This window comes from Akebia trifoliata, chromosome 12 (genome assembly GCF_017979445.1).
Source record: "Akebia trifoliata isolate Shusen 1 chromosome 12, ASM1797944v1, whole genome shotgun sequence".
In the NCBI taxonomy this organism is placed as follows: domain Eukaryota; kingdom Viridiplantae; phylum Streptophyta; class Magnoliopsida; order Ranunculales; family Lardizabalaceae; genus Akebia; species Akebia trifoliata.
Window position 1 is genome coordinate 3,214,812 of NC_141386.1, and position 15,032 is coordinate 3,229,843.

General features: G+C 35.1%; 1 protein-coding gene and 1 long non-coding RNA gene across 2 annotated transcripts; one reads left to right on the top strand and one right to left on the bottom strand.

The window, feature by feature from the left end:
- The first annotated feature begins 4,305 nt into the window (after positions 1–4,305).
- Positions 4,306–5,245, top strand: LOC147388630 (uncharacterized). The gene is made up of 3 exons (XR_015170836.1): positions 4,306–4,407; positions 4,588–4,890; positions 5,160–5,245. It is a non-coding gene; the product is annotated as an uncharacterized LOC147388630 (long non-coding RNA).
- Positions 5,246–7,284: 2,039 nt separating this feature from the next.
- On the bottom strand, positions 7,285–11,094 carry LOC147388631 (disease resistance protein RGA2-like). Its single transcript, XM_086418359.1, has 4 exons — positions 10,054–11,094; positions 9,656–9,990; positions 7,639–7,918; positions 7,285–7,548 (listed from the first exon to the last, which is right to left on the bottom strand). The coding sequence occupies exons 1-4, from the start codon at positions 11,092–11,094 to the stop codon at positions 7,285–7,287; spliced, it is 1,920 nt and encodes a 639-aa protein (XP_086274485.1).
- Positions 11,095–15,032: the final 3,938 nt, after the last annotated feature.

The window sequence follows — 15,032 nt, forward strand, 5'->3', positions numbered from 1 at the left end:
TTTTAGCAGTCGTTTAACCGTCGTTTCTATTCACATACTACTTATTAGTTATATCAGCTGTACTATATCAAATCTCTCTCTCTCTCTCTCTCTCTCTCTCACACACACACCTCGATCTGCGTCTGTCTCTTGCTCTCTCGCACTCATCTCTATCTTTCTCAAATCTCTATATCACACTCTCGCTCTCTCACCCTCATCTCTGTCTGTCTGTCTATCTGTCTCTCTCTCTCTTTCAAATCTCTCGATCGCAGTTTGTCTCTCGCACTCCCACTCTCTCGTTCTCTCGCTCTCTCGCACTCTCTCTCAAATTCTCTCAATCTCTTTATCTTTATATTTGTCTCTCGCATGCACTCTCTCTCTGCAGCATCCAAGATCTAGGGTTTGTGAACTTGCTCCCAGATGCATCTCAAATCTACGAATCTTAAACTGAAATCAGATTTAGGGTTTGTGCACTTAGATTGGTTTTAAGGTCTGGTTTAATTTTTTTTCCTTTTTTGGATTATTGTTTAGATAGCTAAAGTATTGATTTAAAATCGCATTTTAGTATTTGGGGCTTTGTTATGGTTTTCATTTTTTTTCCTTTCTTAGATTACTGTTTAGATAGCTAAAGTATTGATTTAAAATAGCACTTTAGTAGTTAGGGCTTTGTTCTGGTTTTCATTTTTTTTCCTTTCTTGGATTACTGTTTAGATAGCTAAAGTATTGATATAATGACCTGATACTTCTTGTTCTTTTTTTTACTTTCTAAATTTTTTTTCCTTTTTGGTTTATCTATTTTATTCAGAGGTTATATATTTGTATGGTTCTTTTTGAATTGAGAAGCATCTGTAACTTGCATCCATTGCAGAATAATCACCAGAGACTTAGTTTATTACTGCTCAAAATGTAAATATGTTTAGGATGTTTTAATATTTTATATAAAGGTGACATGTGGATGCACAAGCCATAGGTATGATGGTGTTCTTGATAACATTCCTTTTCCAATATCTCCCAAAAATCTACTGCTCTGTCTGCCTCTTACGTCGTATGCAAACCTTCTCTGAATATATTTTTGTCACTATTTGGTGGGGTATTGCACTTAACATGATCGTGTACTTTGTTGCACCTCATGTGAGTATTCGCTCCACTTCAATATCACGATATCGATAACTTCTCTAGTTTTGAGTCTATGTCACTTAACAGTTTCGATAAATTTCTTATCTATATTGGAGGTACCATAGGGATCGATTTGCTGCATTTTCACAGAGTGGAAGAAGCAATCAAGTGGAGCTTAGTTTCCTTAGCGCTAAGGCATGGGTTGGTTGGATTTTCTCCATGTTCTTATTGACTTTGTTCATTTGGTTTAAATGTTGGACATTTCTCCCAATAAAGACTAATAAACTTTTGTAGTAACTAAAGTACCAAACTATAGAAGTTTGCAAACACTTTTTTAATACTGACTATATTCTTAATATCATTCTTCACTTTTAGATTCGGAGTAATGGATTTGTGATTATATGGGAGCATTTTTTGGAATCTCTACTAGAAAAGATATGGAGGAGATTGAATATGTTTCTGTGCAGAAGAGGGTCCAGTGTTTGGGATCTGTGAAGAGGATTAGTGAGGTTGTGAAGAGTGATCCTTGCATGCCAGACTAGGTTCATCTGTGCATATGATTTTCTTTAGTGCAATTGGTGACACATGTTTTTCCTTGGGCTGGTTCGGTAGGAACACCTTACCCAAATTAGGTATCTAGTGTCCATAGTTCTAGTCTTGTGTTCGATGACAAGGAGAGGGAGGTTCAGGAAGTGGTGGTGGAAATCTTAGCTTTGCTGTTTTTTTGGTATAAACATTTTAAAGAATTCAGGGGAATATTCTTTGAGGATCTCCTTGCTAGGTGGGACAGGGTTTGCAATTTGATTATGGTGTAGTTCCTTTCGGGGAGGGTTTGTTGGGCTCTTTTTATAGGTCTTTTGTTTTTCTTTGTATCTTTTGGATGGTCATCTCGACCTCCGTTTTGTTCCTAATGAAATTATCTATACCCATCCAAAAAAAGTTCTAGTTTTGTGTTGACTCACTCTATAATCTCATCAACTAACACTACACCAGCTTCATGGTGGAAGAATTAATTGTGAGTTTTCTTTGTAGATATGATATAATTTCAGAAATTATCAATGTTACTCATAAGTATTTTCTGGAATTTCTCAAGTCTCAAAGTCCTCCGGTTCGGTCAGCTACATATTCAGCATTGGGTAGTTTCATTAAACATATACCTCATATGTTTAATGAAGGAAATATGAAGACTCTGGCTACTGCAATACTGGGTGTTTTTCAAGAAAAGGATCCATCATGTCATTCTTCAATGTGGGACACTATTTTGCTATTTTCTAAAAGGTTTCCTGATAGTTGGGGCCTTGCCAATATTCAAAAGACTGTTGCAAATTGGTTTTGGCATTTCTCGAGGAATAGATGCTATGGATCACAGCAAGTTTCCTATCAAATTTTAGTTCTGTTCTTAGATACCATAGCTCCTAAAGCAATAGATGGAGAGCAGTTCTTTCTGAATTTCGTCCAGAACTTATGGGTGAAAGCGCCCTCGATCCGCGGGGTGCGCAGATCCACTTTTGACCCTTGAGGTTTGGGAGTCGCCACCTAGTTATTACGGTCTAGGAACCGATCAATGATTCTAAATGGATAAAAACTAATCTAAAACCAAAAAAATTGAATTCGGGGATCATGTTACGGGATTGGAAGGTGTTAGGCACCAACCCCGCCCGGCCAAAACCGGTCTCTACTAAATTCCCGAAGATATCACATTGCTAAAAACCTAGATTAAAATAAAAATAAAAATTTCATACCTTTCCGATAGCAAGGATTTTGCTCCCTCAGATCTGACAAAAAGAGCTCATTGTACTGTACTCCCTTACTTCGTTCTGTCTCCGGATTTAACTTCAAATCTCCTTAATCAAGGTATCTCTTTATTTCTGAATCTGAACTCTTCAAGTTTGTTGCGGATTTAAGGGTGTTTTTAGAGGGATTTTAGATGTTTTCTAGACTAAAATTGAAGGGGGGATGTTAGGTAAGGAGTTGGGACTCCAAAACTAGGGTTTATGGGGGGCTAGGGGAGCTTCTAGACCTACTTCTCCTAGGGTTTATGATTTGATACGAAAATAGGGTGTGAGCACCTCTATTTATAGATGTTTTTAGGGGTTGATTTGGATAGAGTTAGTGTTTAATTAGAGATCTTTTAATTAGAGTTGTGTTTTAGTTAGACTTATTTTAGGTAGAATTGTGTTTTAATTAGAATTATTTTAGGTAGAATTTTTTTTAAGTTAGAACTCTATCAGATAGAGTTATTATTTAATTAGAATTCTATTATGACTTTTGGTCTTATTTGATTGACTTTTAATGTTTTGACTTTAGTCTTAATTGATTGACCTTTAATATCTTGACTTCAGTCTTGCTTAATTGACTTTAATTTTGACTTCAGTCTCACTTAATTGACTTTAATACCTTGACTTCAGTCTTGCTTGATTTACTTTTAATTTTTGGAGAACCCCCTTCCATTATTTCTTTAATTCTTTGGACCCCCAAATGGAGGGGTCCTTAAAGAAATATCTCACGAACCCTCAACAATTTTGCCTGAAAGTCCGATTGATCGATTTTTTAGGTTCAAATTTTTAAATTAATTTCATCAATGTTTCACTTTAATTATTTAATATTTTATTTATTAATTTCAAATTTTTTAATTATGAAAATTGTGAAATTATCATTTTACCCCCGGAGAGGACTTTTCACGTTTCAAGTCGGTTTTTAATGTTCTAGGATGTTTTAGAATCGGCTTTTCGTAAGGAATTCAATGAGAATGTTGGTTTGTGTCATTTATGAAAATTTTTAAATGAAATGATTGTGAACTTTATGAGGGGCATTTTCGTAATTTTATCAAATTTTGTTAAAATTGGTGAAATGATTTATTTGGTTCCGATTTGTCATTTTATATGTTCGAATGGGTTTTCCTAAGCGTAACGTAGGCTCTAACATTGTTTTGAGGTTAGGGGTATTTTGGTAATTTGGTCAATTTTTAGTGATTTTTATCGTGAAGCTTCTTTTTGGTTTGCAAGATGATGATTTCTATGTTTCTAAGGTCGTATTTTCCTAGCGTAGCGTGGTTTCTAAGGTTTTGTCAATTCGAGATATCTCATCCGGATTTCTGAAACACATCTGGTAACAAAATAAAGCAATAGAAATAACATCCATCATTGGGAATCATTGCGATCGGGTTGACGAGTTGATTAATCAGGCAGATGCAAAAATGGGGTGTCTACAATGGGAAGGAAGGAACCCATCCCACTCCTCTGATGGGGATCGACTGGCATTTTTCAAGGCCTTCAAAGAATGTTTTCTTTGGGGAATAAATAGTGCATCAAGGTGTGAATCTTCTAAGCTTTCACCTCATATTTATCCATGCCATTCTATATACGTCCTGCTGTGTTTTGTTGATCTTGCAATAAGCAGATATAACATTTTCTGCATCTTATAGTATTGGACTATTGGTACATTTCATTCATTTCTTGAATTTCTGTTTTTGGTCACTTGCTTGATGTGCAGATATTTTAATGGAATGGACAGGGTTTATCATTTTCAAGCCAGTCTTATTGACAATATCCTTGTAAAGTTATTGTGGCATGACTACCTTATGTTAGCTAACACAAAAAATAAAAATGTAGTGCTTTCTGGGAAGTCTAGCGGCTCATCTGAGGAAAGTATCCAACCTTTTCAAGGGAGAACAATATATAAGGAGAATATCAAGTACTCTTTGAGCTATATGCAAGATTACTCTGGCTGGCCCAAGATATGGTATGGCGTCAATCATTAGTTGCTGCCACTGGAGGGGACTATTGCACCCAACATGTAAGTAATGCCTCCATCCCTTTGATTGGGCCCTCATGTTCTATTTTTTTGAGTATTCGGAGTTAAGAAACTCGGGTTTGAGTGCCCAATCTCAAAATATAGTGGTTAAGTCATATGGTGCACTCCAATGGATCATATAGACGCCACCCAAATGGTCGTCTTGAAAGCGTGCTGATTGGTGATCGATAGGGTCCTTATCATTTAGTTTAATTTCATATATGCAACCATATTATAATTTATTTTAAATTATCTCTGTGGTTTCGATGCAGCTACTTCTTATGAAACGAGGGGGTAGAGTTATATATGGAGGGAAGCTTGGTGACCACTCCCAGACTATGATTAACGACTTTCAAGTACCAGTGAACTCTCTTACTTTCTTATTTATTTTGGTGGAAGGAGAAACGCTATCAATTGAATCTAAATCTTACAACATGTAGGCTCCAATATTAAAGTTAATAAAGAGCTTGTTTTTTAAGCTCGAGAGAACTATCATTGATAATGAATCACTATGCTACTAAAAGAATAGAAAATATTGTTATAGATGGAAGTTGGCATTTGTATAATCTAAGATATGAAGAATTTAGATGGTTTCACACAGGAGTAACCTTGAATTTAGATTGCATACATGAAGCCTCTTTTATGCAAGATAGAAACTGAGCATAAACCACCATTAATGCCTTGCCACTCATCTATGCAAGCTAGCAGCTGAGCATGCTAAGCTCTGTAACAGATTCACCATAAATTATTTTATGAAACATTTGTCGTTGTTTAACGTGCAACTGTTCCCAACATGCAGGTTTTATGTAGCAGAGGTCCTCCTTTCTTTGGAGTACCTTCACATGCTTGGGATTGTCTATCGCGACGTCAAACCAGAAAATGTTCTCGTTAGGGAAGATGGACACATAATGCTATCCAACTTTGACCTCTCCCTCCGATGCAGTGTCAGCCCAACTCTTGTCAAATCTTCTTCCCTTGAGTCTGAACCCTTCCGGAAGAACCCTGTTTATTGTGTTCAACCAGCTTGCATTGACCCATCTTGTATCCAGCCATCCTGTTTAGCCCCCACAACATGCTTCTCGTCCCGTCTCTTCTCCAGCAAATCCAAGAAAGATTGAAAACCCAAAAATGAGATTGGAAACCAAGTCAGTCCATTGCCTGAGCTCATTGCGGAGCCAACTGGGGCTCGGTCAATGTCATTTGTTGGGACCCATGAATACTTGGCACTCGAGATAATCAAAGGTGATGGCCATGGGAGTGTTGTGGATTGGTGGACTTTCAGCATCTTTCTATATGAACTTTTGTTTGGTAAAACTCCTTTCAAGGGATCAGGGAATCGGGCAACGTTGTTCAATGTTGTGGGTCAGCCATTATGGAAGCTAGTGGCTGTATGCTGTGGTAGCACCCGCTAGGACGTTATATACAAAAGGTTGTGGTTGTTAATTGTTTGATTTTACTTTCTAAAAATAAATAATTTATGGTAGGTGGCTGAAAATAGTTAGATTTATGAAAGTTGAATATGAGGGGCATTTGGGTCTTTTCATGTTATTAGTTGGGGTGTAGGTCATCAATGTCAAAACATAGGGGTATCTCCAACATTTAGCAACATGTGAGGGGGGTCAGGTATAAAATAAAATTTTTTTAAAAAAACAAAATACTCTATAGCGACGGTCGCCGACCGTCGCTATATCTCTATTTTATAGTCGTTTTTTTTTTTCGTCTTGGACAGTCGTTTTTAAAAAACCACTCCTTTTAAAAGGACTCGTTTTCCGACTGTAGAGGCAGTCGTTTTTGGCGCATTATGACGTAGTGTAATCTAATGGTTACAATTTGTCATCTAGAACTTTCTACAAAAATATCTACTACTCTAGAGTTTTCTACTTTTCTTTCACCCTAAAATTTCTAGAGTTTTCTCTAGAAAGATTCTAGAAATTGAGCTTTAAGTTACCATTGGGCTTGAGTAATAAGTTTGGACTTTTCCCAATTGGGTTGGTGTTGAATTTTAACACTTTTTGCCTTGAAAGTTTCATGCTTACTGCAAATAATAATAAAAGACAATCAAGATAAAAAATAAAATAAAATGCTTTGTTAGTGTCTTTATAATTTTGTGGGATAGACCAATGACTTAAATAGTAGAGCTAATTTTTTTATAGATTTGCTTTTGGGCCAAAAATAAAAACAAAGGTCTGAGATGATCAATTCGACAATGCTCGAATTAGAGACCTCTCTTAAACATCATCTCAATCCCATATGCATAGAAGCTTTGTGTCATCTTAGGTAGAGTGTTAAAATTAATGCATATTGATCAAAATGTTGATGGAAAATGAACTAATTAATTACCATCACATCACCGAAGATGCCTCTAATGCTGATGTTGGGGATGTGGGATATGATGCTCTAGTCCTCTGCTACCTCCTTCCGACAATGTGGTCCCAGAACATAACAACTTAAGATTATCAATTCTTGAAGCGAGCTGAGATGTTGTAGCTCCTCAGATATGCGCATCAAGGAATTAGAGAATCGTATTTCCAAACTTTGGAGCATTGTAATATGTGCTAAGCCTTTAGGGAGTGACAAATGTGATGAGTTATCGATCACCAGACTTGAGATGGTTGTTGTTATGGTTGGTGGGCAATGACCTTGAAAGAACACTGACATCCCCTGTTAATTCCAACACTTCAGGAATAGAGGAAGGCATGGTGTCTAACTCGTCTTTGGGCAATAACCAATGGACAATTTCCTTAGTGTAACCGCGAAGATGTGGTAAGGCAGCTCCTTTAACTTGGGGCAATCAAGAAGCTCTAATTTGTGGAAATGTGGCATGATGATAATTATATCTTTTCTTCCTCTACTTCCAGCAACATTTTCTTCATCTTCCCTTGTCAACATCTCCCACTCCTCCAACTCATCCATATGACTCAAACTAAAATCCTTCAATTGCGGGAATGCGCTAAGGCTTAATTTTTTGAGACTTTGCATAATCACTCCATCTTCTACCCACAAATCCCACTCCTCCAAGTTATCTAAACAACTGAAATCAAGTTCTTTCAATCTTGGGGGTATTTTCACAAACAGCTGACACATGAATTTAACCCCTTCAATGTACTTGAGATTTAGTTTTCAAATAAATTGAAACTTCCCCAAATCTGCCATCCAATTAGGGAACTTAGAACCATTGTACATTTTTATTCGCAATTCCTCCAAGTTTCAATGTGGTTGGAGCCCTTTCAAAACACCTGATTAGAGTCTAGAAAGTGGTTTCTAGAGCCCTAATTATATAGATTTTATTAGTAAATTATTCACTAAACCCTCTAATTAGATAGAGTTCATTGTTAGTCTATAATAATTATTGATTTTAATAGAATGATGTATTTTGAAATTAATTACTATTATTTTCGTCTAACAGGAAAAAATCGTAAATTTTCGGGAACAATTTAGAAAATCCACAGATACCACTGTGATCTAAGATCCGAAACAAGACCAATGACCATAATTCAAACCCATTGGGTCAAATTTCATCGCGTTACTCTAGTTAACAAGGGCACCAAGGTAATGTCGGGAGTCAAACCTCAAGATTTGTGCTGGAGCTTGGCGACTACAAATGCTTCGTATTGAAGTAGGGTTTTGAAGTTGTTTTGTTTACGGAAGATTTTTGAAATCCTAATATGGTCTCTATAAAAAAGAGATCAGACCAGAGCCAAATGACATCTCATCTCCCTTGAGATCAACTTCTCTTCTTTTATTCTTTTAGTTTTAGGTTTTCATATTTTTTCTTTCTTTCTTAGTTTGAAGATTGTAAGGAGACTATGTTGATTTTAGAATCAAGAACAATAAAAAAGAATTCTATTTTCTCATCTCTAATTTCTTTTTCTCTTTTATGTTTCCTTAATTTACTATTCTTGGAATGACCATCAACTAAAACTCTCCGTTAGATTAGTCGAGGAAGTCGGAGCAAGTTTCTATTATTTTCTTTTTTACTGTTCTCGTAGTTATGCTTTCTGGTTTATTGTAAAATTTATTAAGTAAATATTATCAATTGGAATGTTGACTGTTCTAACTTTTCTGATGGTTTATACTTAGATAAGTTCAAGATAAACCATGTTTTAGAAAGAACCTTCAATATTTCTCTTATAATCTTGATTTAATCATTGATCACATAGTTTGAATTCATCCGTAATATAATTGATTGATTTTCCGATCCACAAACATTAACTTTGTTTAGTGGATCGAAATATATAAATGACATCTAAAGATTGTTAATAGGACTTGCAATGATGGATCCAACTGATCTACACTTCTTCATAGTATTTTTAATCATTTCTTTTAGTGTTTTGTTTTAGTTAAATTATTCTCGAAACTGTTTTTAATTTAGTTACGTAAATTGAATTGGATTTGAAATGATAAGATTATGGGATTAATGTTGTCTCTGTGGATCGACCCTTGCTTGCCAAGGTCTTTATTTTATCATAATCTACAGCTTGAACAACAACTTCAATCCTCTTTATCTCGCCTTCTCCCATGTTTCCCAACTCACAACCCTCAAAGCTCAAACCCAGACCATGGAGACATTGCTTATTCTTTAACTTTGCTTCATCATTTTCATTACATATCTATCACTCTTCTCAACCCTCTTATTTCTAGGTCCCCTTGGAGGAGTTTGACATCTCCTAGTTCTCCAATCTTGCATTCTTCTTCATTAATATCACCCACAATGAACTTTGATAGTGTTCAAAGAGAGCTTAATCTCCCAATTCCTTGTGGCAAGTACCTTAGTGCATTTATGCCTTTTATTTCAAGATGTCTCAAGTTAATCATTTTCCCAATCTCTTGAAGCAGTATACACAGTCTAATACAATGGTTAAGCTTCAAAGTCTGCAAATTGTGCAATTTACTCATCGCTTCAGGCAATTTCTTCAAACTTGTCCAAGACAAATCAATGTATCTTAGATGAATCAACTTCTCAATCCCATTTGGCAGTTCTTCTAGACCCCAATTGCACCAAGATATTGCTCTAAGACATGTCAATTGACAGAATAAATCAGAAAGTACCATTGGAGATTGTGATGTCCGCCCATGGAGATTTAGAGTGCGTAGTTTCGTTGCCTGGTAAATAGACCAAATAGTGGAATCTAAATCCATAGACTATACAATACCTAAATCATGGACCTTGCAATTGATGTTTAATTCTATGTTATTTCCATCCATGATAAAACATTCAATCTTTGTGAGATATTTGGCGAAATCATGAACAAGATCATGCATCTTGCAGTAAATTATGTTTCCATCACCATCCCTTTCTAAATTTTGGAAAAATGAGCGCATCACTAGATTATCAAAATATTCTGCACCCACTACTTTCAACTCTCTTCTTTTTTTCCTTCCCTGAAAAGCAATACGACTAAACAATAACCAGCAATCATCTTCAGGCAATTGACCCAGATTATTCGTGTAAGTCGAACCCATTATCATTGCAACTCTCTCATTACATGTGGTAACCACAATTCTACTCCCTTGTGCACCACCATTAAGAGAAAGCTTCAACGGGCTCCACTTGGCGTGATCATCTGTTGACACGGTCATCCAGCACGAGTAGAAACTGCTTTCCTCGAACAGAGTTGCACGAGTGTTGATGCAAATGATCCCATTCAATGACATTAGAGACATTTTCACCCATGGCTTCAATAATGGTTTGGCAAGCCTTATTAAATCGAAAGGCTCAGATACACATACCCACATTCTCTTCTTGAAAAAACTCTTTACCTTCTCATTGTTGAACACTGCTTGGGCAAGAGTAGTTTTACCAATTCCTCCCATTCCATGTATGGTGATGACAGGGACATCAATTTCTTGTCGACTACTTTCACTCAACAACTTACTCATTATAATACTTTTGTTCATGGTACGGCTGCATATGTCTAATACATCAATCACAGAGCTAGTCATTTGTCGTGGTGGTTCCTCAACCCTCCTATTATCAATAAGGTGGAGCTGATCCTTCTCGACTGCAATCACATCTACTCTGTCTCTTATTTCTTTTATCTTATGACCGATATCATGACACCAATAAACTTGACTAAAGCAATTGCAAGGAGAGAACAAATAAGAGCACACCTTCTTTCTATTGCGAGTATTCTCAACTCCATCAATTTCTGATCTGAGAATTTCGTTGTTCCATTCGTCCAACACATCTTCCATGTCGTAGGCCATGTTTCTAAGTTCTTCTAACCAATCCTTAACTGCTTTGTTTTTTTACTTGTTTCTCTTTAGCATCATCGAGCACAGCTTGGATGGCTTTGAGTGTTTTTGTTAACTGTCTAACATCTTTTTCGAACACCCACCACAAGTTTCACCTCTTGTTGGATGATGGAGCTCAATATCATAGATGGGATTCTATCATGGTGGGAGACTGAAGCAATTATTGTGATGCTCAACATTTTTGCCTTTTTTTTTCCTTTGTGGTGGGAACCAACTGATCAACTTTTGGTTTATTCCTTATCACATGATGCATTGCATGCCATGGAGTACACATTGTGACTCGGAATTGTAAGCCTCAAGTGCACCATATTACCAAAGTTATACTCCACATTCGTTGTTTTGGTTATGTTTATTAAGTCCAGTAAAATTAGGATATAGCGACGGTCGTCGACCGTCACTATAGGGGAAAACCGTCGCAAATACATGTAGCAATAGCCATCCGGGCCATTTGTGGTCATCGCTAAAACCTTCGACGCTATATGTATTATCGACAGCCAACTATTTGTTAAATATGGGATTTATAGCAACAGCCGCTATTGGCCGTCGCTATAGGATATTTAAAAAATATATATATATTAGGTCTTTTGCTACGGTCACGACTGTCAGCTATAAGAACTTTTGAAAAGAAAATTTAATTTTACACCTACCCGTCATATGTTGCTGAATATCGGAGATACCCCTATGTTTTAAAATTGATGACCTAGACTCCAACTAACAACATGAAAAGACCTAAATACCCCTCATCTTACAATTTTTTCAACCTCGTATAAATTAAACCCCAACTAACGACATGAAAGGACTCAAATACCCCTCATCTTCAACTTTCATAAATCTAACTATTTTTGAATCACCTGTTGTAAATTAAACCCCAACTAGCGACATGAAAAGACTCAAATAGTTATTGTATCATTGCAAAATCTGTTCCAAACTGCCGATTAGCCTGACAAAAAGATAAATCAAATACAAATGAGTGAAAGAACTTCATGGAAAATTCAAATTGGTTCAGTCTTCACCAAATTACAAACTCCACACTGAAATATTTCCTTGTTCTCATTTTCTAGATTTAGACTTTATTTAAGAAACAACACCAGTTTTATATGAATATGTACACAAATTCTATCTCAAAGAACAATTTTGTATCTTGTTTCAACCATCTTTCCTTAGGTGTTCTATCCATGAAGGAATGGTAATTCAGTTTAAAGGAATTTTGTTGAACACCAATAAATGTTTCTTCATCATCAGGGTTTACAGGCACTTCTTCATCATCGGGGTTTAGACCTCACATTGAAGCAAAGGGGTCATCTTCATCATATGGTGCATCCTGAGCAAAAGAATTACTAGCACTGCATTATAAGAATAAAATATAGTTACACATAGAAACTAATAAATGGAAACTTCAATAAGAAAATGAGCCTGTACCTCATCCATTTTGAACTTTTCAAAATAGTAACTATTTATTTTAGATTGAAAGTTTGTTTTCTAGATGAGTAAAAGATTTACAATGCTCAAGACACTTGCCTACAATATAAAGCTCTATATGGTAAAAAGCCATCTTAAATAAGAAATAATTAAAAAATACTTTAAAAATAATTAATTAACACAAAAAAAAAATCTGTACATATTATTATATAGCATCTGGTTCGGGTTGAGCAAGGTTATCCGGACCTTCAACCCGTAGTAAGGCTCTGTTGAGTTATATTCTGACCCAAACTGAACTCATGTTTTACATAACTTGGCCCAAGCAAGCCCATTAATCAAGTTGAGCTCGGTTCAGCCCACCCAAGTGACAGCCTTACCTTTGGATGGACCACAACCAAAGTTCTTATTTTTGTAGATTGATATTCTAATTTGGATTTTTAATTTATAGAATCTTTCCCTTTCAAAAGGGGTTTTAGTGTTTATTTTTTATTTCTTTGAGATAAAGCTATTTTATTGAAAAAAAAGAAAAAAAAAAAACTAATCACTACCTTAAGCAAGAGTTTTTTTTTTTTTTTTTTTAAATACTCTTTTAAATTCTTTAAGGCACTGGTATTAAGGATCCGTTTGATTGCAATATAAAGTCCTTTAAAATGGAATTCAAAATTCATAGGAAAAGGTTGGGAAAATCGGATTTGAAAAAATACAAGAAAACAATTTAGAAGATGGGAAGAAGAAGAAAGAAAAGATGAAATCCACCAAATGTTGAATTTTTTGTCAAGGGAGAAAATCCAATTTTCACGAAAAAAAAAAAAAAAAAAAAACAGAGAAAATATATGATTTTCCATGGAAAATGAATTTCTTACATATTTACCATGTGCGATCAAACACACACCTCAAAAGAGAAAAAAACTTAAAATGTTGATAATGACATCTTTCAAGTAGTGCCTTTTCCCTTCGGAGAGATTGAATTTCTTTTCCTTTCGAATCACCCAACACATGGTTGAAAGAACGAAACCTCGTAGGATCCTAAGTCAAGGAATACCTTATCATCCCAAGATTGAAGTATGAAAAAAAATGAAGAAGTTAGTGTTTATTTTAACTTTGCGTTGTACATTACGAAAAGCTATATTATGTTCACTGATTTTCAATTCATAGTTCTTAATAGAAGTTGTCTACTTTTCAACTGATCGATTCAATTGAATTGAGTCATGACGAACTCTTTTGAATGAACTCAAATCAAGTCAATATTAAGCAATAAATTTATTTTTGGATTTCAAAAGTAAATGTTTTTTATTTTTATTTTTGGCCCGAGGGGGGGTGTTAACTATTGAATTATTAAGTGTTCATATTTTATATCAATCACAAATGCAATGTTAACATTCAAAACTTCATAAGAACGTTTAATAACTTTCAAAATATTAGATTTTTCAAAATATTTATAATTTTGTAACTTAAGAAAAAATTAAAATAAGGTTTTCTTGGCATACTAAGCTTTGGATAATTGATTCTTTTTTATGACTAATTTAAAATAATTTTTGAGTTGCATCAATAATTTAAAGTATGATTCAACTTGATCGAGTCAAATCGAACTTGGTTGAGCTACAAAACTAGGGTTGGCAATGGATCGGTTCGATACTGGATCAGTACCATACCTTGCTTATCTAAAATTTTTATCCCATGAACCAAATCTGACCCAATTCAATTGGATCAGTAAATCTCTTAACCAAATTCGATTCGATTATATTTTCCTTTGATCCAAATCCAGCTCCAACCAATTTACAAATTAGGGTTTTACAAGAGAGAGAGATATTGAAAAATTAGCATCTCCAGACACATTTTGTTGAAACTTTAGAAAATATGATTAGAGTTTCTTCGATTATCTTTATTTTTTCATATGCTTGGAGAGCTCAAACCCATTCTCATTTGCTAGAGAGAGAGAGAGAGAGATGGTTGTCCAACTAGCACATTCTTTCTATCATTTGACTATAATGGAGAAAACCAGCATCCTGCTTTATTGGGTTATATCATCTCTCCCTTTGTTATAATAGAGAAAACCTAACTGACTAAATTTGAAGAGACCTCCGTGTAATATTCGTATGAAGAATATATACTTTTTAATTCGGATCGTATTATTACTATATTAGGTTGATATTAATCCGAAAATTTGTCAGATTTGTATTATTATTATTATTATTTTGGATAAGTATAAGATGATTCAGATTTGTATTTTCTAATCTAAATCCGAAAATATTTTATTTGGACTGGACTTTTGATAAAATTTGGATCATGGCCAACCCTTAAATAAAATAGAACATGTCTCACTAGGCCCTAGCCCTAGTTTTCCCCCTTTCTTGCTGACGCCTCAAACTTCAAACCTTGATTTCACTTCTTTAGAGGATTCACATGTGAGTAACGAGAAACAGTTTCTAGGGTTATTTAATGTTCTAATCATTGAAGAAAGCTTTTGTACT